Below are 21,116 nucleotides of genomic sequence, written 5' to 3'. Positions count from 1 at the left end.
TTGGTTACTCACAAGTGTCAGTATAAAAGTCTGACAGTGTGTTTCAGGTGGAATGATTGATGGGTATGTCAAAGATAACAGCTGCATATGTTGAGTACTCGGGTGTTACAAAACTTCCAAGGGTTTAAAAAAGATTTTCTACTGAAAATTTTCAGCAATTTAATCTTTGCTCTTATAAAATTCCCATAGATTTTCAGCTCAAGAACTGTACATTCACTAGACTTTTATATTATTTGTTCTCATAATAAAAGGACAGAATTCCTTTAACTGAACTGGTAGCGACCTTGATTTTCCGTGCTGCCTGTCGGGGTGTTAAAAATGAGAATGTAATCATGGCTTAAAGTAGCCATGTTTATTTAAAGCTTGTGAAGTTGTGAAATCCTCAAGTATTTACTCCATTTTTCATTTCACCATAGTATCACAGGTGACTGAAAGTTTTTTGTGCTTTTATTCTATGTAGACTATGTAGACTCTTTCTCTCTGGTGATGCTAATACTGTATTGCTGAAGTTGTTTCCCTGCCCGGTGTGAGTCCAAACTGCAGTCTGGTTAATCCTGATCCCAGAAAGAACAAATAGTGCTGGATGACAGATACCTGCTGGTGTGCCTTTTAAGATATTGCTTTTGGTGGATAGTTTTTCATTCACTGTAAACTGACAACAAACATTATTTATGTGCTTTTGATTCTGACTAAAGATAACAATGTCCACATTAGATCATCAGTAAGAAATTTTATTAAATATTAATGTTTTGGGCCATATAATAACCAATCAAGCTTTTATTTTAGAACCCAAGCTTCCCTATTTACATCCAAATATGTTCACTCTGGCGCCAGAAAACCACACGGCTACAACCCTAAAACCAGACTCGAGGCTTCAGAACCTATAGGTGACATCATTTAGGGGTCAGTCTGGAGTGTAATAAATTGTATTGGCATAAAAAGCACGCTGAAAGGGTTTTGATAATTAAATTTCTTTAGTTCTTATAAAAATCATCATTTTATAAGAGCCCTTTGGTGTATTTTAGTATTTTTCAATCAGCAAACACCCCCAGAGCTTTTTCACTGATCTTCACTGACCCTAGAACTGACTCTGACTCTCTGAACATGAAACAACAATGCTCTCTGGAGAAACAAAGGTGGAAAAAGTACACGGTATGCTCCAGTTGGCTTTGCCGATTAATATTGTTGTTGGAGGCCATTTTATAATTCAGACTCCGACCAACAGATGGAAGGTGGATGCAATTTCATAGGCTCATACATTAGGAGGGAAGCCGGTGCATCTGTCTGCCTGTGCATGTGATTGCATTTGCATAGAGTTAACAGGCGTGGGTTTGTCTCAGCGAGCGAAACTGGAGAGATTGTAATACTTGATTCCCATTTACAAGCCTTGAATGCCAAATGTCCCTCATGATTGGTTTGGAGAATGACTTGTTCCTAGCGCCCCCCCCCCCCTCCACTTGCAGTAAATGTTGAGGGAAATAGCTTCTTTCTTCTGTTTTTTTTCATCACCACTACTTCCTCCGCATCCTTTTCATGTGTCTCTTGCCTTTACAATGCAGCAACAGTTATGAGTCAGGCATAAAAAAATAATAAATAAACATAAACATAAACATGGCGCCGAGTATGGCAGCCTCGTCGCGAGCTCCCCCAAGCAACGGCTTTCTTCTGTGTTTAATTTTACTTTTCCTTTATTTTTTCACGAGCAGCACTTGTCTCCTTGTGTACGACCGACAAACCTTACTGGACATAAAAGACGGTCTTTCTTATAACTTTCCGGAGTTCAAGTTTTGCAACACGGACGCTCCGTTTGCAGACCCCCCATTCATCTCACCTGAGACGCCTTTGTTCTCTGGCCCTGGAGGCCGCAAACGCCGACGCAGAGGGAGAAGATCTGGCGTTCTGGTTCGACTGAGACGGCGCACTTACAGACCACCGTTACCCAGTTTATTACTGGCTAATATGCAGTCTCTGGAGAACAAGCTGTGCGAGCTTCGGGCACGGATCTCATTCCAGCGAGAGATGCGGGACTGCTGCGTGATCTGCCTCACAGAAACCTGGCTATCGGACAAAGTACCGGACTCCGCAATACAACTGCCGGGGTTCTCTGTGCACCGCGCGGACAGGTCACAGGATCTTACTGGGAAAAGCAGAGGCGGTGGTGTGTGTTTCATGATCAACAACAGCTGGTGTGATTATGCGAACGTGCACCCGGTCAAATCCTTCTGCTCACCGGACCTGGAGTACCTGATGATTAAGTGCCGGCCATTCTGGCTACCGAGGGAATTTACAGCAGTGATTATTACGGCTGTTTACATTCCCCCACAAGCCGACACTGACCGTGCACTCAGGGAACTGTACAGCGTGATCAGCAGCGAGGAAACCGCACACCCAGAGGCAGCGTTTATCACAGCCGGAGACTTTAATAAGGGAAACCTGAAGAAAGTCTCACCAAAACTCCATCAACACATCCTTTTCAACACACGTGGAAACCGGCAACTCGACCACTGTTACACCTCTTTCCGGGATGCGTACAAAGCCCTCCCCCGCGCCCCATTCGGCCAATCAGATCACTGCTCCATCCTGCTCCTGCCCGCCTACAGGCAGAAGCTGAAACAGGAAGCTCCAACCCGGAGGGCGGTGCACTGTTGGACGGACCAATCGGAGTCTGCGCTGCGGGACTGTTTTGATCACACGGACTGGGAAATGTTTCACGTGGCCGCCAGAGACATTGATGAATACACAGACTCAGTCTGTGGATTTATCAGGAAATGCGTGGAAGATGTCGTCCCATCCAGAACAGTCAAATCCTTCCCAAATCAAAAACCCTGGATTAACGGAGATGTTCGCGCGGCACGGAACACCGCCTTTGCCTCCGCGAACACGTCGGACTACAAACACGCACATTACCAACTCCGGAAGACGATCAAAGCAGCCAAACGTGAGTACAGGGACAGGGTGGAACAACAGTTTGACAACCCTCGGAGTATGTGGCAGGGACTAAACACGATCACAGACTTTAGAGGGAAAACCAGCACACCGCAGACCACGGCCTCTCTGTGTGAGGATCTAAACGTATTCTACGCTAGATTCGACACAGCGAACACCATGAGACCGGACAGTGTGCGCACCGCGGATGACGTCAGTGCGCACACTGTGTCTGAGGAGGATGTGCGGAAGTGCTTCAGGAAGGTGAACGCACGCAAAGCTACTGGTCCGGACGGGATTCCCGGCCGCGTCCTCAGGTCATGCGCGGCTCAGCTGGCTGGAGTGTTCACGCACATCTTCAACCTTTCCCTCTCTCTGTCTGTAGTCCCAGCCTGCTTCAAAATGGCCACCATCGTCCCTGTACCCAAATCCTCCATCATCTCCTCACTGAACGACTGGCGACCTGTAGCCCTGACCCCCATCGTAAGCAAATGCTTCGAGAAGCTGGTCAGGGACTTCATCTGCTCTGCACTACCCGACTCACTGGACCCTCTACAGTTTGCATACCGCCACAACAGGTCCACTGATGATGCCATAGCCCTGACACTACACACTGCCCTGTCACACCTGGAGAAGAGAGACACGTATGTGAGGATGCTGTTTGTAGATTACAGCTCAGCATTCAATACCATCGTTCCCTCGAAGCTGGACAGGAAACTGCAGGATCTAGGACTGAGCAGCTCCCTCTGCAGCTGGATCCTTAGCTTCCTGTCTGACAGACGCCAGGTGGTCAGACTGGGCAGCATCACCTCATCCCCCATCACACTGAACACTGGTGCTCCACAGGGGTGTGTACTGAGCCCTCTCCTGTACTCACTCTACACCTACGACTGCACAGCCACTAACAGCTCCAACATCATTGTGAAGTTTGCGGACGACACTACAGTGGTGGGTCTTATCACCAACGGTGATGAGACGGCTTACAGGGAGGAGGTCAGCGCCCTGACCCACTGGTGTCAAGACAACCATCTCACCCTCAACGTCGCAAAGACAAAGGAGTTGATAGTGGACTTCCGGAGGTGCAGAGAAGTACACACCCCCATCACCATCAACGGCGCTGCTGTGGAGAGAGTGAGCAGCTTCCGGTTCCTTGGCGTACACCTGGCTGAGGATCTTACGTGGTCAGTACACACAAACAAAACAGTGAAGAAGGCGCAGCAGCGCCTCTTCTTTCTCAGGAGACTGAAAAGATTCGGCATGAGCCCCCGCATCCTCAGGACCTTCTATCGCTGTGCCATTGAGAGCATCCTCACTGGATGCATCACCACCTGGTATGGCAACAGCACCGCCTACAACTGCAAAGCTCTCCAGCGAGTAGTGCGGTGCTCTGAACGGATAATTGGAGGTGAGCTTCCCTCCCTCCAAGACATCTACAGGAAGCGGTGCCTGAGGAAAGCGGGGAGGATCATCAAGGACTCCAGTCACCCCAGCCATAAACTGTTCAGACTGCTTCCATCAGGAAGGAGGTTCTGCAGCATCCGGTCCCGTACCAGCAGACTGAGAGACAGCTTTTTCCATCAGGCCATCAGACTGCTGAACACGTCATAGACACCTCAGCTTCACTACTGGAACTTCAACATTATGCACTCCACACTGTATATAAATGCCACTTGTTTTGCACATATTCAACTCTGTATATTTTATATATTTTATTATTATTATTATTATTTTATTTTATTTTTTTACTATTTAATTTGTAAAAATGTGTATACACACACACACACACACACACGTAGGAAAATATTTAGTATACACATCCAGAAATGCATACACTATTATATATTGTACATATATTTATTAGTTTCAGGTTGGCCATTCTTGTATTTTGCTCGTTTGTGTTGTTGTGTTTGCACATCTCTGTTGCTTGTGGGGCTCGCACACAAGAATTTCACTCGCATGTGCTGTGCCAGTGTGCCTGCACATGTGATGTGACAATAAAAAGTGATTTGTGATTTGATTTGTGATTTGATTAAACATAAAAATGTTATCTGATTGATGTTAGGCGAGTGCTTTAATCTAGAGGAGTGCTACTTCACCACTGCATCACCTCGCTGAAGTGTTTGGGCTGCAGAAGAGTGCCTCTTTGCCTCTATGAAAACAGAGAGGGAGGCTGAATGTAGATCAATACCAGAGGAACACACCAGAGACATTCTATTTTATTAAACGTTTTCCCATTAAGGCTGTGGCGCGAGCATTGTAGATCATCCCGACGAAGTTGTAAATCAAAGACAGACAGCAGTATTGGAAACAATAGGCAGAATCAGAGGAGATTACCAAGGAACAGGAGCCATTTGGTGTTTGTGCCACAGGGAACCTCATGCATCTTGTTTTTTCATTACCACACATCTCAGGTGTGCTCGAGTCATAGTGTAGCATCAAAATGATATTGCGTTCAAACATTTCACAACACACATATTGGTGTGACAGCCGTGACATAGCACAGCCCAGGAGCTAATGACCTTTGTCTCATCTTATTGACTCACAAAGACTGACTGACACACACAGACGGATGACAAATTAAAGGAAAAATCAACAGCGATCCTTTTGTGTAGGCAATCCATGCACTCACCTACTTGTCAAGAATGTAGTGACAGATGACTCATCCGAGTATGACGCATCTCTGTACATCATTACCTGTGGTTTCTTTTGAGGGGTTTTATGGGCCGCAACCCTACTAAAATTTCTCTTTTTGCACATCATTGTCTTGCAGTGGAATTCTGAGCCACCTGAGGAATGGTTGCTTCTTTTTTACCTTTACATGCTGTACTAATGCTTGAGCATTGCCTGCAAATGTGCATTGTGTATTACAAACCATATTTATTGATGTCTTTCCCCTGAATCTGAATGCAGATTTAACTGTAGTTCATCTCTGTGATTAAATCTCCTGATAACTGTGAACCAAGAATGGCCCATTTTTGCCCTGTTATTAAATCTACAATAGTTAGTTAGCCATCCAATCCTTTTCAGTCTACTGTTTTTACTTAAGTTTTTAAATGGGAAAAAAAGACCTACTTTACTTCGGTCCACTATTTTTTTTTCTCTCGATTTGATAATGCTTGAGTGAGAGGCTTGTCTTTCCTTGGTGTGTGTCTTTCTCTCTCTCATCATCCACTGAGACTAAATCTCAATTACTGGGCTTGCTTAACATTATACATACTGCAGACCATGATTAAAAACAGCAACATTGCTACCCCCCCACTACTAGTCAGAAACAAAATGTGGGTATGAGACAGACTGCCAGATGGTGAGATTGTTTCCATTTCACACTCTCTCTCACAAACCAGAAAACTATTAATCAAAGTATTGCAACGACAAAACAATTTAATTTGTCTTTGTTTTGTTTTTTAAATATGTTGAATTTTGATTGAAAACATCTGCCTTTATTTAGTGTCTTTGGTTATTTCTTTTAAACTGTCACTTGCTTGTATTTCACATTGTTACCCCAAAATATTGTAAATGTGGTAATACATGTGTTAGTCAGATAGAAATAGTTTGAGGGGACTTTATTAATTACATTAAAAAGATGCATTCGTTCCATGGTAATTTTCCAAGAACATTACTCTACAAGACACCACACCACCAGCTGGTCAGTTTGTAGTCTACAGTTACATTATGTTACTAATGATGATCATCAGTTATCATTCATCATTTTTGTGAGGTGTTTGTGCTAGAAGAGAGCATAAAAGAACACACAGAAAGTTTAAACAGACCTCTGTCCTCCTCGTGTCACCCTGCGTCATGTCAATTTACAATTTAGTCTGTATATACAGAGATACGATGTAGCAATATAAAATGTCAAATATACAAAACTAAAGATTTGAGAAACTGCTTACAAAGATGAAAACCACAGTCTGGCATTCAGCAGAAGGCAACAATCATTTTCCTCCGATATCAGTTCCAAGAAACTGGAGTTCTGCATGCAGTGGGTGTGCACCTACAAAGAGCCAAAACTAGAAACGAAGCACATGCTGCTCATTGCTCAAAATTATTCCTCACAGTTATCTTACACAATTTGTTATGCAATTAAAAAAAAACTGTTCCTTAGAAGTCAAGGTAATTACAACTCAAATAAGTTCTAAATTGTTTTGTCATTAATAAACTTCCATACATCAGTAGCAACAGCTTAATAAAAGCAGCTGATGTCTAATTATTTCAATGTTAGCATTGTTTCCTTCCCCTTTCAGTGTAATTTCTTGTGTTTAACCTATTGAGAAAAATTTTTCTTGATATTTTTTTTCTGGTGCTCATATTCACAGAAGCCCAGGACAAGATAGCAGGTAGGGGTTCAGTGCGCAGCCCAGGGCCACTTCAACACAACAGATGGCTGTTGCTGAGATCGAATCTGTTACTGTTTGGTTCCAGGGTGTTCTCCTCAAGCACCAAACAGCCCTGCCACCCAGTTCAGATTGTACTTTGTTGGAGGCCATTTTCTAAAGCAGATGGAAGGTGGCTGTAATTTTAGAGGCTTGTATGTTAGAGAGCAAGCTGGTAGTATCTGCCTCTGCTGTTTGTTCTGATAGTATCCAGCTCATTTCCTTTGTACTCAGCAGTTGTTATTCAGGTCATGTCACCTCAAGTTTATATAGAGAGCCTTTTAACAAAACAGGATAAAACATTGTGCAGAGAACAAATAATTTAAGGACTGATAAAAAGGGAAGAAACAGAAATAAGAGACAGGCCTTTTGCTCAAATCTCCTTTCTTCTTTATAATATTCATTTTGACAAAGTAGCAATCATTGCACTCTGTGTCATTCTAAGTCAGGATCAGAGAGTCTACTTGAATGTCTGAAATGTAAAACACTAGTATCTCCATTACTTTTTGAACTATGCTGGTTTTACTTTTGCACCATTTCCTTTGACCATAATCAGAGCATCTATGAATAACAGAACAGAGATTGCATGCTCCCGTGTCGTCAAAGCATCTTTGTTATTCATACCATAGTTTCACAGCAGCCTAATCCACTTGCATATTCAGCACGGCGTGGACAATCAGGGGTTCTGAGCAGACATCGTGCTCAGGTCCACAGGGAGGTGTTACCTGTATCCTCTGTGCTGTTTGTCGACAGCCATGTGAATGTGAATAGTGCAAAATTATATGGGAACCATAGAGCCCAACTGCAAATTACAACATTTGATGTTACTTAAATTGCACTTTTTTCCCCATATAGAAATATTACATCAATGCTTTACAATATAATACTGCTGAAATCATGTGCCTGTGATGCAGGCTACTGTGCATTTAATCAATGTAATGCTGAATTCCAGAACCAACTTACATACAAATATTCTTTAAGTGCCAAACTTTTTCAAATTAGACTAAACAAATCAGCTGGTTTGCTTTTGTGTAGAATAATTATAATCTTCAGCTTTGCTTGAGCATTTTGCAATCTTACATTCATCTTTATTAAAGCTAATTCACTAATCAGCAAGGTACACGATAAGCAAGACTAGTGGTTTTCAATAACACAACTGCAGTTGCCAAGTGGCTTAATTTATTACAGAAGTTTCTTATATTTTCTTTGTCTTTCTAAAATCAGTGTTTATTTCAATGAACATTGGCCACTTCACTGAATGTGTCTATCTGTTAATACGAAACCTTGGCTGCAATAAACTGTTTGTTTGATGGTTACTGTTATATACAGTTAGATCCTTAACTCACATCATAAATCCAACTAGTTTAATGTTAATCTTGGAATTATAGAGAAGTTTAATGATGTATAAATGTTTTAAAAACTACAAAGACTAACACTTATCCAGCTGATTCTGAGCCAATTTGTGACACTCAACATAATAAGTCCTTTGTACGAAAGGTACATTTTTCCACTGAAGCAGCATTCGGATAACATTCAGGTGTATTGGATGATCAGAGACTTGCTCGTCGATGTAATCCACTTACAGTCATTGTTTTGTTATAAATATGGATGCGCCCAAACGTTTCTGAGACCACTGGGATAGCGAACGTGGCATCGGAACTAATTGAAAGTTTCAGAAGTTAAGCTTTTGTAAAATTATTCAGATTGATTACTGTCAAATTATTGCTGGCCTGAAGCTTTTCTCTGATAACCTGAATTCATCAGGCTTTCTTCACTGAGGCAAAGAAAAGCAACTTCATCATCAGAGACATAACATTTCTTAAGAAAAACCTGCCAGACTAATGGGTGTCAAGGGGAAACAACAGGAAACACTTGGAATGAGATAATAGATGCCAGCATTTTACAGTACAAATGGAAAACCACCCTGAAAAATCCATGTTTGACAACTGCATTGAAGTGACTGCACCCTGACCAAGGAGAGGTAGCAATTCAACCAGTGGCAACTAACCCGACCCCAGCCCCAATCGACATTTATGGAAATTACGGAAGATCAAATGCTTAACATTCCTAACGTCACATCAGCGTCTTTATAAGATGTCCAGATCACGCTATAATATCATTTAGTTAAAAAAAAAATACTTGCACTGAATATTTTTTGGAAGACCCCCACCAAATATCACAGGAGAGCACATTATTTGTACTTACCTCCCTCCAAACCTGCTCTCTGATCCTGTCTCTGGGGTAACACAGCAGTACTGCAACCATGCAAAGCCTTGCGAGGGGAATCCATCTCTGCTGCTTGCAGGTCACATTAATGAGTCAGCTCTCTGCCTTTAGAATCAGCTGCCCCCAGTTCAGCGCTAATCTGAACATCAACAGCGTGACTCTGCCGGCGTGAAGCACTTACAGCTGCCACACGTTTTCAGCAGTGCTGTCACATTTACACTCAGTGGTCAGCTTTTAGTGCCTCGACAGCTATATTATGAATGTCTACATGATAGTATCTATGAATAAGTGACGATGTATAATATCAGTATGCCTACATAACACATCAATACCGACTGTGTCTGTTAGCACCCTCTACTGCACTCTAATGCTGTCAGACTATTAATGTTGTCTCCTTTCTTTATATAGTGCTGTTTGGTTTCCCGTTTACATTGTTTTAAATGTAATGAATTTATGCTTTCAAGACAGATTGAAAGCCAGCTGTAGACACATGTTCTGGCCAGATGCTGGAAAAGAATAATTAATTAGCCCTGCAATTATGTGGATATTAACCATTGTTCTCTTCTTCCTTCAGTAATTCCGGCACATTCACAGAGGAGCTCCAATGACTTTTTAGTATTTATCTGATCAGTATAACATAATTATCTGTGTGGATAAAAGAGGAGAATGAAAGACAGCATTTGATGAGTTTGTAAAAAAATGTATCCATGTTTGTGTTAGTTTACTGATACTAGTTAGCCTGCTAGCTATTATTGCTAGTAGGATATCAAAGAGAAGCGGATAGATTGATCAATGATCACTCCCATTGAGGGACTGGACTATAGAAAATGTATATTAATTCAATATTAATTCCATAGAACCCAGTTGTGTAAGAACAAATTCTGATAACTGAAAACGTTATTATGCAAGTTTGAGTAAAAAATAAATAATTTTTACAATTTTACAGTTGCTCTTCCAGTGATGGATGATTAGCACAGCTGTGTCTCATGATTAATGCTACAGTTTAGCAGTAATTATTATTTCATTTTATTAGTGGTTATTGGACAATTTAAGTACCATCTTATTATTACCACATTACGGAGTGAATTAGACCTAACCATGTGTCAAGTATATGTATTTTTCTGGCTGTACAATGTGGATCAGAACAGCAGGAGCCTAGTGTGACAACATGTAGATATGACAGAGTGAACTTGTCCATTTAACCAGTTTGCATTAATATCTGAAATTTCCTATCTCCTCTTTGATATTCCTTGCCTCATTCTGTATTAACATCAGAATGATACATATTCTGTCTGTAATATAAACGCTCATTTACTGTAAAAATATCACACAACAGTGTCACTCGTGATCTCATTGCCTACTGCTCCCATCTGGCAGCCAAAAAAAAAAAAGCTGGCAACCCAGTTAGCCATCAATAAAGTCATGCACAGCAGGGTACCAGCAGTGCTGGTTGCATTTGGCAGGTCTGTATCCTCCCCGCCACAAAAATCAGGTGGTGCACCCCGGAGCACAGGGCTCAAATAAACAGAATGTCTTAGATGCTGCTTCATAATTGTACACCAGATGCACAAGACCCACAAGATATACTGAAGCTCAGGTTTTGCCAAAAAACAATTGCAGGAATGTTATTTTCCTGCTGTTGTCATAAAATACAAGCTGCTATGTGATCACACAACTCTTGGGCTTAGACTGCATGATTGTGTTGTGCTTCAATGTTAATGGATTTGTGTTTTTTAACACAACTCCATGTGTCTGAACTGTATATGGACGTAGGTCAAGCCAGTTGTCATATTTTCACCACTTCTTTAGCTTAAATGTCAAATTTCAAATCTGTGACATTAACCAAAGTTCCCATGAGCTTCCAATCTTATTTTCTTTACTCTGACACAAAGCAATAAAACCTTTGCCATGTCCTCTCCTTCATCTCCTCATTTCCCCCAGCTCAATTGAAACCCTAACAAACAAATCATTTATAAATGCAGTTTTTTTTTTCCTGAAGCTAATTTAAAGCCACCAGCTTCTCCTTCTATCCCACCACATAGACATCCCCTGGGACTGTGATAGTATTAGCAGAAGTAAAGTCATCTGCTGTGTTTATTTGCTGTGTCCCCTTCACACTTCCCCTCGCAGAGATTAAGGTTCAGAAGCTGCCTCCTGGCAATTAAATCTATCAGAGGGCAGCAGAGAGCGCTCTGTCAGAACTGTTCCAATAATTGCAGTTTAAATGAATATGGATTCAGAAAACTTTTGACAATACACAGCTTGTTAATTTGCAACTTGCGACTATTAAAAAAAAGAGTTTTCTTCTGTCATGTGTCCTGGTTTGTTTTTCTTTTCTTCTAGGATGAACCGGAATATCTCATTTACAATTCTCTTTCTCACTGTTTACAGACATATAGAGAACTGGACAGGATTGCAGACTCTGAGAGACGTCGATATGGAGCTCTACACTGGACTACAGAAGCTGTGAGTGTTGATGCTGTTATCTGTGGTGGTGGTTGTGACAGTGGGGTGAGAGACACTTCAATGTATTTTAGTCCTGCTGTGTTGCAGATCTGGAAAAGCACAGTAGAAACTGTACCACTGTTAATCCCTGTTTTCCATCAGGTTGCCCGCCTGCTACTGCAGAGAGGCCGCGGTTTCCTCCTAGCGATCAGTGCAGTAATTCACCTCAGATCCCAAGTTGCAGCATCTGGATTAAATGTCACATACTTCTTTGGGGGCAGAGTGTTAGAGAGAAGCATGGGTGAGGGGTGTCTTCCGTATCCTAACACTAGCTGATGCTTAAACAAGCTTTTAATTCTTGACAGTCACACGCTGGTGGAACATCCCCTTCGCTTTGCTTAGCCACTGATCAAATAATGCTAAAAAGCAGCAGGGAAAATTGAATTAGGAGTCCCTGCTGTAGCATTGTGGGGGTTTTTTATTCTCATCTCTTCACATATTAAAGCAATGTTACGCTCTTTTCCTGCTTTGCAACCATGCACTATGAGGCCACATCCTTTAATTTCTCTCACCTCTTCCACTCCCCAGCCTCCTATTCCTCTTCATTTTTCCCCCCACTCTACAGAGAATCACATTCTCCTTTGCCCTCCAAAGTCAGAGCTGGCCTCTCCCCTGATCCCCTTGATCCCTTATCAGGGAGGCCAAGTGCAATATCTCCACGGCTAAATTAGCATTTTTCTCATTACCACTGCTTCTCTCCTGCTGCCTTGTCTAGGGACACTGGCTCCTCCCCACCTGGAGTTGAGTCTTCACAGGGAAAGCTGTCGCGATGCTGCCTTAAGGGGCTGTTAATGGTGTGCGGGATAAGAAGGGAAAAAGTCACTATGGCATACCTTCCATCATCTTATTTTGCATGTGACCTCATCATCACCATCTTTATTTGAATAAAATGAAAAAAAAAACTTCTCTGTCTAAAGCACAGGAAGCTGCTTGAATTCCTCAGCACAGTTATATTCAATATATATACATTTATATTCTTACATTTACTTACCTATAAATAAACTAAAAGTAGACTACAGAGTAGATTAAAATAACTGAAATGAGTTTTGTTGTAGCACAGTGAACACTGTAGTTTCGTGTAATTGACTGGATTCATTTACTTTATAAGGCTTTTGACATTCATTATTCAATAATTTCTGAAACAGCAGGAACTGTAGCTTTTAGCAAGTACTTCTCGTATATGGAGCTAATTTCCTGCCAAAACAAACAAAACATTTTATAGATGCCTGACTATTCACTAACAAACCCAAAGTGGTCTTCAAAATGAAAGCAGCATTAACAAATGAGTGCTATTCATTTTGCACGTACTGTACAAAATGTCCCTATCGAACCAATGCACACCATATTTCAAAGAAACCACACTTCAGAAACAAGCTTATCTTACAGGTACGACAAATATCATACAAAGGAAAAACAAGTATTGTGGATTTTAACGTAATCTTTCTGCTGTCTTATGTTGAGGATTTGTTCGAAACAATTCACTCTCCACAGCAGCAGCTATGTTTTTAAGTGTTATTAAATGTTGTGAGGGCAGAATATTATCCAAATAATGTAATTTTATATTTAGTGCAGCTGAGTGGGTGAACTTTTTTGAAAGGCTGACGTCAAAATACTTTATAGAAGCCTTCTGCCAACTTTTCATTTTGTTAACCAGCCTCGTGAGCTCACCTGCGTTATTTTTCTGCCCACATATGCAAATCTGTTGTTGGCTGCTTTTTAATCTCCAGTCCACCTCACCTCAGACTATCTCAGTTGAGCTCCTATGCTTCATGGTGGGAAGGACCTGATGGTTTTGACCTAAAAGTCTTAAATTTGGACTCATCAGACCAAAGCAAAGATTTCAGATGGACTTTTTAATCTTTTTCTTAGTCCCACCTGACTAGTGATTTCTTCACAGCAGTTTGAACACGACGTGATGGATGCCGTATTTAGGCTGTCTCTTTCCAAACAGATGATCTGTTTTGCTACCGGAAGCACTAATGGAATTTATTGATTATAAGGTGGCAACCTGTCCAGGGTGTAGCCGACTCCTCACCCCATGAAAGCTAAACTGTTGCCCCTCCCTGTGGATAAGCAGTTAAGAAAATGAATGGATGAATCCACTGATCCTCCCATAGGTTTTGAGGTTGTGCTTTAAGAAACTACAGTGGGGCAAAAAAGTATTTAGTCAGCCACCGATTGTGCAAGTTCCCCCACTTAAAATGATGACAGAGGTCAGTAATTTGCACCAGAGGTACACTTCAACTGTGAGAGACAGAATGTGAAAAAAAAATCCATGAATTCACATGGTAGGATTTGTAAAGAATTTATTCGTAAATTAGGGTGGAAAATAAGTATTCGGTCACCTCAAACAAGGAAAATCTCTGGCTCTCACAGACCTGTAACGTCTTCTGTAAGAAGCTTTTCTGTCCCCCACTCGTTACCTGTATGAATGGCACCTGTTTGAACTCATCATCTGTATAAAAGACACCTGTCCACAGCCTCAAACAGTCAGACTCCAAACTCCGCCATGGCCAAGACCAAAGAGCTTTCGAAGGACACCAGGAAAAGTATTGTAGACCTGCACCAGACTGGGAAGAGTGAATCTACAATAGGCAAGCAGCTTGGTGTGAAAAACCAACTGTGGGAGCAATCATCAGAAAATGGAAGACATACAAGACCACTGATAATCTCCCACGATCTGGGGCTCCACGCAAGATCTCATCCCGTGGGGTCAAAATGATCATGAGAACGGTGAGCAAAGATCCCAGAACCACACGGGGGGACCTGGTGAATGACCTGCAGAGAGCTGGGACCAAAGTAACAAAGTCACCATCAGTAACACACTACAACGGCAGGGAATCAAATCCCGCAGTGCCAGACGTGTTCCGCTGCTGAAGCCAGTGCATGTCCAGGCCCGTCTGAAGTTTGCCAGAGAGCACATGGATGATACAGCAGAGGATTGGGAGAACGTCATGTGGTCAGATGAAACCAAAGTAGAACTTTTTGGTATAAACTCAACTCGTCGTGTTTGCAGGAAGAAGAATACTGAGTTGCATCCCAAGAACACCATACCTACTGTGAAGCATGGGGGTGGAAACATCATGCTATGGGGCTGTTTTTCTGCCAAGAGGACAGGACAACTGATCCGTGTTAAGGACAGAATGAATGGGGCCATGTATCGTGAGATTTTGAGCCAAAACCTCCTTCCATCAGTGAGAACTTTGAAGATGAAACGAGGCTGGGTCTTCCAACATGACAATGATCCAAAACACACCGCCCTGGCAACAAAGGAGTGGCTCCGTAAGAAGCATTTGAAAGTCCTGGAGTGGCCTAGCCAGTCTCCAGACCTGAAAATCTGTGGCGGGAGTTGAAAGTCCGTGTTGCTCGGCGACAGCCCCAAAACATCACTGCTCTCGAGAAGATCTGCATGGAGGAATGGGCCAAAATACCAGCTACTGTGTGTGCGCAAACCTGGTAAAGACCTATAGTAAACGTTTGACCTCTGTTATTGTCAACAAAGGTTATGTTACAAAGTATTGAGTTGTATTTTTGTTATTGACCAAATACCGTATTTCCCGGACTACAAAGCGCACCTGAATATTAGCCACACAAGCTAAAATCAGGGGAAAATCCTGTTTTGTACATACATTAGCCGCACCTGACCAAAAGCCGCAGGTGTTTCAATGTTGACTTATCATATGTAAGAGAATGTGCACAAAGGGAATTGTCAGGAAAGAGATGGCTGTTTGGAGACACACCCCTTTTATTAATATTTTGAAAAACAAGTTATGGGTACATATTTGCATAACTTTTTAGGTATATGTACAAGTAGCGGTAATTACAAGTACGAAACATGTACTGTGCTTCATAAATGAGTAACAAATGTAGTACATAACAATAACCTACAGCACACCAGAAAAATAGATTCAGACTACCTTTTAGGCTCAGGTGCAGTGACACGGCTTTAACAAGAAGAAAAGTCAGTCATTCACCACCATCTTCCTGCGCACTAAAACCACCAAAGTCCTCTTCTCCAGTGTCGGATACGAACAGGCTCAGGATGGCTTCGTCATCCACTCTCAGCTTCTCTCCTTCGTTGTCACTTACAAAACCAAAGAAATCCTCGTTGTCAGTGTCAGAGTCAAACACCCTCAGAAGGGCCGTGGCGGTGTCCTCCTCTCCATCATGCAGCAGTGCAGCCCTTCAAAATCCGTTGGTGATCGTGGATGTTTTCACACTTTTCCACGCTGTCAGGTTCCACCGGTGGAGTTGAGCATAACTTGCTTTTCGCAAGTTTATCGCCGCTCGTCATCCACGACTCCCGCTGAACGCGTAGCGTTAATTTGAAGTTTGTTTTTCGCGCTACTTGTACGGCACTATGTTGCCTGGCGGATGGACACGTGACCAACATACCACTCTTGAACCCAGATACTGTGTGTCTGATCACATGCCCTTCCGCCAGGCAACGTAGTGCCGTACAACAGCGGAACAAACAAAACAAATCGTCTTACGATATGACAAAAATCACGGACAATCCATAGAAAAGCCGCACCTGACTAAAAGCCGCAGGGTTCAAAGCTTGTGCAAAAAGTAGCGGCTTATAGCCCGACAATTACGGTACTCATTTTCCACCCTGATTTACGAATAAATTCTTTACAAATCCTACCATGTGGATTCATGGATTTTTTTTTTTCACATTCTGTCTCTCACAGTTGAAGTGTACCTCTGGTGCAAATTACTGACCTCTGTCATCATTTTAGGTGGGGGAGCTTGCACAATCGGTGGCTGACTAAATACTTTTTTGCCCCACTGTATATTGACATTACATAATAATAGTCTGTTTGCTTTCACTAAGTTCAGGTGTTGGATGTAATATGGATTAGTAAAGTGTCTGAATGCAGTTATTGGCTGTATGCCGACACATTGTCAGCACACCATAAACTGAAGAAACTTCACCATTTAACTTTTAACAAGACTCGCTTTATATTGAAAATCATTTCAGGTGATGAGTTAATGATGCTGGTTAAGATGCTGTCAATAGAATCTGAAAAGAATCAGGAAGAATCTGAAAAATAAACCATGCTTTACTTTGTTTGCACTTTTTCATTATTTAGCTACCATAGTGTTAGCCTCAGTATAATCCGGATTATTCTGCAATGTAGCAAATATGATAAAAACAGCACTGGTGTAATGTTTACTGCATTTACCAGACTCTGCAAATGCAGTTGTTACTTTGCATCTTCCACAGGCATCTACACCTTACAGTAGATTTCTTGCTGCCTCATCAATGTCACAAAGGAAGCGTTGTTGACAGTTACATGTTCAAGATAGGTTTAAAGCACCCATAATTTATACACTTCATGGAAAAAAAAAGCATGCTTTTTAATTTTTTAATTCAGGTGACATCAGTCCCATTGCCACAAGTATACAAAATCCAGCACTTAGCTATGCAGTCTGCTTAAGGCTTTGTGAAAGAATGGATCATTCTAAAGAGCTTAATGAATTCAAGCGTAGTACTGTAATGCCATCATTGCACCAAGTCTGTTTGTGAAATGTCTTCCCCTATTACACAATAGGTTGTAAGTAGTAATTTTGTAAAGTGGATGCATTTAGGAAACACCTAACTAAGCCACAAAGCCACATAAAGTTACACAATGGGGTTGCTGTTTACTGAAGTGAATAGTGTGAAAAAGTAACTAACGCTGTACTTACAGACCTCCTCTGCCATAAACATCAGCAAAAAAATGTGTGTGCTGAGAACTTCATGGTATAGGTTTCTTTGGCTGAGCAGCTTCTGCTGGTGTAATGTCGAGGTGGTCCAGTACTCTTGCCCATATAGGTTAAATGTTTTGGTCAGCTCTTACTGCCTTTCATTTAGTTTGGTTTTATTTAATTAAGTGATAAAATAAAATAAAAAATATAATAAATGAAAACAAAAATGATCCTGCGGCATTATTTTTCATGTAATGAAATGTTTTAGTGTGCTGAAAGCTGAAAATTTCAAATCTAGCAAACATTAAGGTGACACACATGCTTTAGATTACACTGGTTACTTTGGATGTTTTCTTCCCATCCACATTCACTACTCAAAGGCATAGAATAAAGCACTGAACAGGTGAATGCGGCTCGTAGTAAAAAGTGCTCTGAGTGCTCAGTGAGAGTAGAAAAGTGCTATACGAGTGCCAGTCCATTTACTATATCTTTGGTGAAAGATTCGCTGGAAAATTGTGGGTTTTTCCCCTTAAAAATATGTGAAATTTTTTGTGTTCCATAATTTTCAATCATACTATCTCAAAATTCTTTTCTTCATACTTTGAGCCACAAATCACCACTTCAGTGACACACGTGCAAACCCAGCTTTCCAGTTGTATTTCTGTGTATGCAGGTTAATGGAGATATTATTAAATTAATGTTAAATGTATTTCTAGTTACATGGTGAAAATCTGCTTTTTCTGCCTTTTGATAGTGACACCCCAAAATTTACTTTGTAGAAACCTTTAGATCAAACTTTATCTCATTTACAGATTTCCATTCTGCAAGAAATATGTAATCAGTTTTAGATAATATCTTGTTTGCATATTTAAACATAGATTCTTTTCTGAATGTATTTAATACAAAACATCATTTTCACCTAAGCAATCGACTGGGGAAGTTTCCTGGTGATATCCATTAGGTAAATGTTTACCCCATTCACCTGTAATGTCTCCATTTATTTCACTGCTGTTTAAGGAGATAATTGTGTTGAGTATAAATGCCTTTGCTCCAGTCATTACTGCTGGGAGGACAAAAGCAAAAGCAGTACAGTCATCTGTGTATATGGTTGTGCTAATTTAATGGATATGAAATAGAAGTCGAAATATTGCTGTTCATTTTTTGTGAGGGAATCTATTTGTAAGGAATTCCCCTAAACTCTTTGAAGGACCCTTTGAGGTCCCAGAGCCCCTCTTTGGGAACTTGTGGGCAATGAATCACCGCATCCTCGCCAAACACCACAGAGGCATGATCAAGCTTGTAGAAGGTAATTGGCGCCAACAGCGTTATGAGGCGCTTACTGAAGACGTCAGTGACGTCTTTGGAAAGAGACATCTGTGATCACAAGATTAGAAGTCATTACCATTGTAGCCCAGAACAGTGGTTTCCAAACTGGGACGCTGGGAATTCTTGGAGTCGTCGTGAAGAATCCACTGGGTCCGCAGCAAAATGAGTATTAGTTTAATTTGACTGTTAACACAAGGAGGGAATGCATGTTCTAACCAGAGGTTTCAGTCATTTCAAAGTAAAGACACACAAATTCACAAATCTTTCATCAAATGGCGCATCAAAGTGAATTTTCATTTGGCTGTCAGCTCTGCGGGGTGTGCCAGAATACAGATAAATGTTTAAATATGAAAAACTGGAAAAGCTAGAACCCTTCTTGTTACAGTGCACTGCAATGGTAAAACAAACATGCAAAATGACTTGAAATGGACTGCATACAGTCGCATGTGAGCATACTAGGAAAAAACAAATGTCTTTTTTCGCAGGTTTCCACACAGTCTGATCTGTATTTGATCTCTTTTCATTTCAGAACTATCATGAATTGTAACCTGAAGTCTATCCAGCCTCGAGCGTTTGCTCAGAACCCGCACCTAAGCACCATGTGAGTAAACACTCCATCTTTGAGACCATGTTTCCTGTGCCATGAAAAGATTTATTATGTTATGTGACGTTTGACAGCTTGTAGTCGGCTGTATGGCTGTAGATGACTTAGTGTTAAACAGCAGATGATGCAATTGATAGAGGTTGGCTTCAGGAAAATTGTGGCATTGCCATTACTGTCGCAACTGCTGCACATCTTAAATGAGACATCCATTATTTGCTTTGGATAATTGGATTCCTATCTGCCCCGGGTTCTTTGTGCTTCGGTAGAGCAGCATGCCGAAGACGCAGTTCCATTTAGTCTGCACTCGCCAAATGGACAATTTGTCCAGGAGGCCGAGCATCAGAGAGCTGGGCAAAGTAATTTCTTTAACAAAGGCTGATGTGTCACCATATGACAGCCTGTTATTCCCCAATTTTCCAGGAGTAAACACGTTGAGGAACTCACTCACAGTATTTTACCTGAACACGCTGCCATTTGCAATTTCCAGTCATCGACTGATAGGCAGCTTGGTCTCTTTTCTACTGCAGATGACTGCTGTTAGGCTTAAATCTGTGTGTGTGGGAGAGAGAGAGAGAGACAGCAAGTAGCAGTTCATAATATGGAAACTAAAAATGCAGCATTTTTCATTTGAGAACTTAATCATACCTGTTACTGAGGCGGAAAAATACTGGTTGGACTATGCTGTCATACAAGCTGACTTTTTGGCATCTGAGTATGTGTGTGAGTTCCTGGGTGCACACACTTTTGTCTTTTTAGTGTGTAGACTGCTTTAAAAAATGTTGACATTACTGGTGTCTTTATCTAGTTAGGTGTTTGGTTGAGCTAATCGAGCCCATCAACATTTAATGAAAGTTATTTAAATCCTGCCTTCACTTTAATTTTCTTTCGAGAAGATGGATTTGCTTACACAAGACCGAAAACAAATAAATGATTGTAACCTTCTCACCTCTTCCTCCATTTCTCCCGCTAAAAATAATTGCTGTGCAGTGGTACGGGACTAAAAAAAGATAGAAGAGGTGTAGAACACATAAAAGAAGAACAGGTGAATGAATATTCATGCTTCTTTCCCTTTTATTCTCACTTATGGTGTAATATAAATAAATGAGTGTGAGGTTCAGACCCACAGTGATAATTAAGATGCAAACAATTTGAGCTAACATCAAAATCTCACCAGAGATGTGTTAATTAATGTGTGTCTTGAAAAAGCCTGTCCCAAATATATTTTGAAATTCTATTACGTTTCCAATCCAACAATCTATAAAATGTTGTTTGACAAGTTTTTTTTTTTTAAAAACCCAAAAAAGCAAGTGTTGATCATGTTATTTTAGCCTCCGGTACATTCCTACTGTTCCTACATGGAGGCATTTGGATTCCAACCACTGAACACCCCCACTTCAGGCAGTCCATGACAGGCCTCTATTGTGCTCTTGTTAATGCAGGTGGACAGTTGCTAGGTGACTCTG

At 41.3% G+C, this 21,116-nt stretch overlaps 1 protein-coding gene across 2 annotated transcripts in view; it reads left to right on the top strand.

Moving 5' to 3' along the window:
- The window catches only part of ntrk3b (neurotrophic tyrosine kinase, receptor, type 3b), a 235,569-nt gene that overhangs the window by 28,037 nt on the left and 186,416 nt on the right, over positions 1–21,116 (top strand). For both annotated transcript variants that reach the window (XM_080885052.1, XM_080885051.1), the window contains exons 2-3: positions 11,916–11,990; positions 19,579–19,650. In XM_080885052.1, the coding sequence (XP_080741178.1) occupies positions 11,916–11,990; positions 19,579–19,650 (147 nt within the window). The remainder of the gene's footprint in view (positions 1–11,915; positions 11,991–19,578; positions 19,651–21,116) is intronic.

The sequence above is a fragment of the Rhamphochromis sp. 'chilingali' genome (genome assembly GCF_963969265.1).
Source record: "Rhamphochromis sp. 'chilingali' genome assembly, chromosome: 6".
Taxonomy (NCBI): domain Eukaryota; kingdom Metazoa; phylum Chordata; class Actinopteri; order Cichliformes; family Cichlidae; genus Rhamphochromis; species Rhamphochromis sp. 'chilingali'.
Note: the sequence above shows the minus strand (reverse complement) of the source record. Positions and strands in the feature narration are given on the sequence as shown.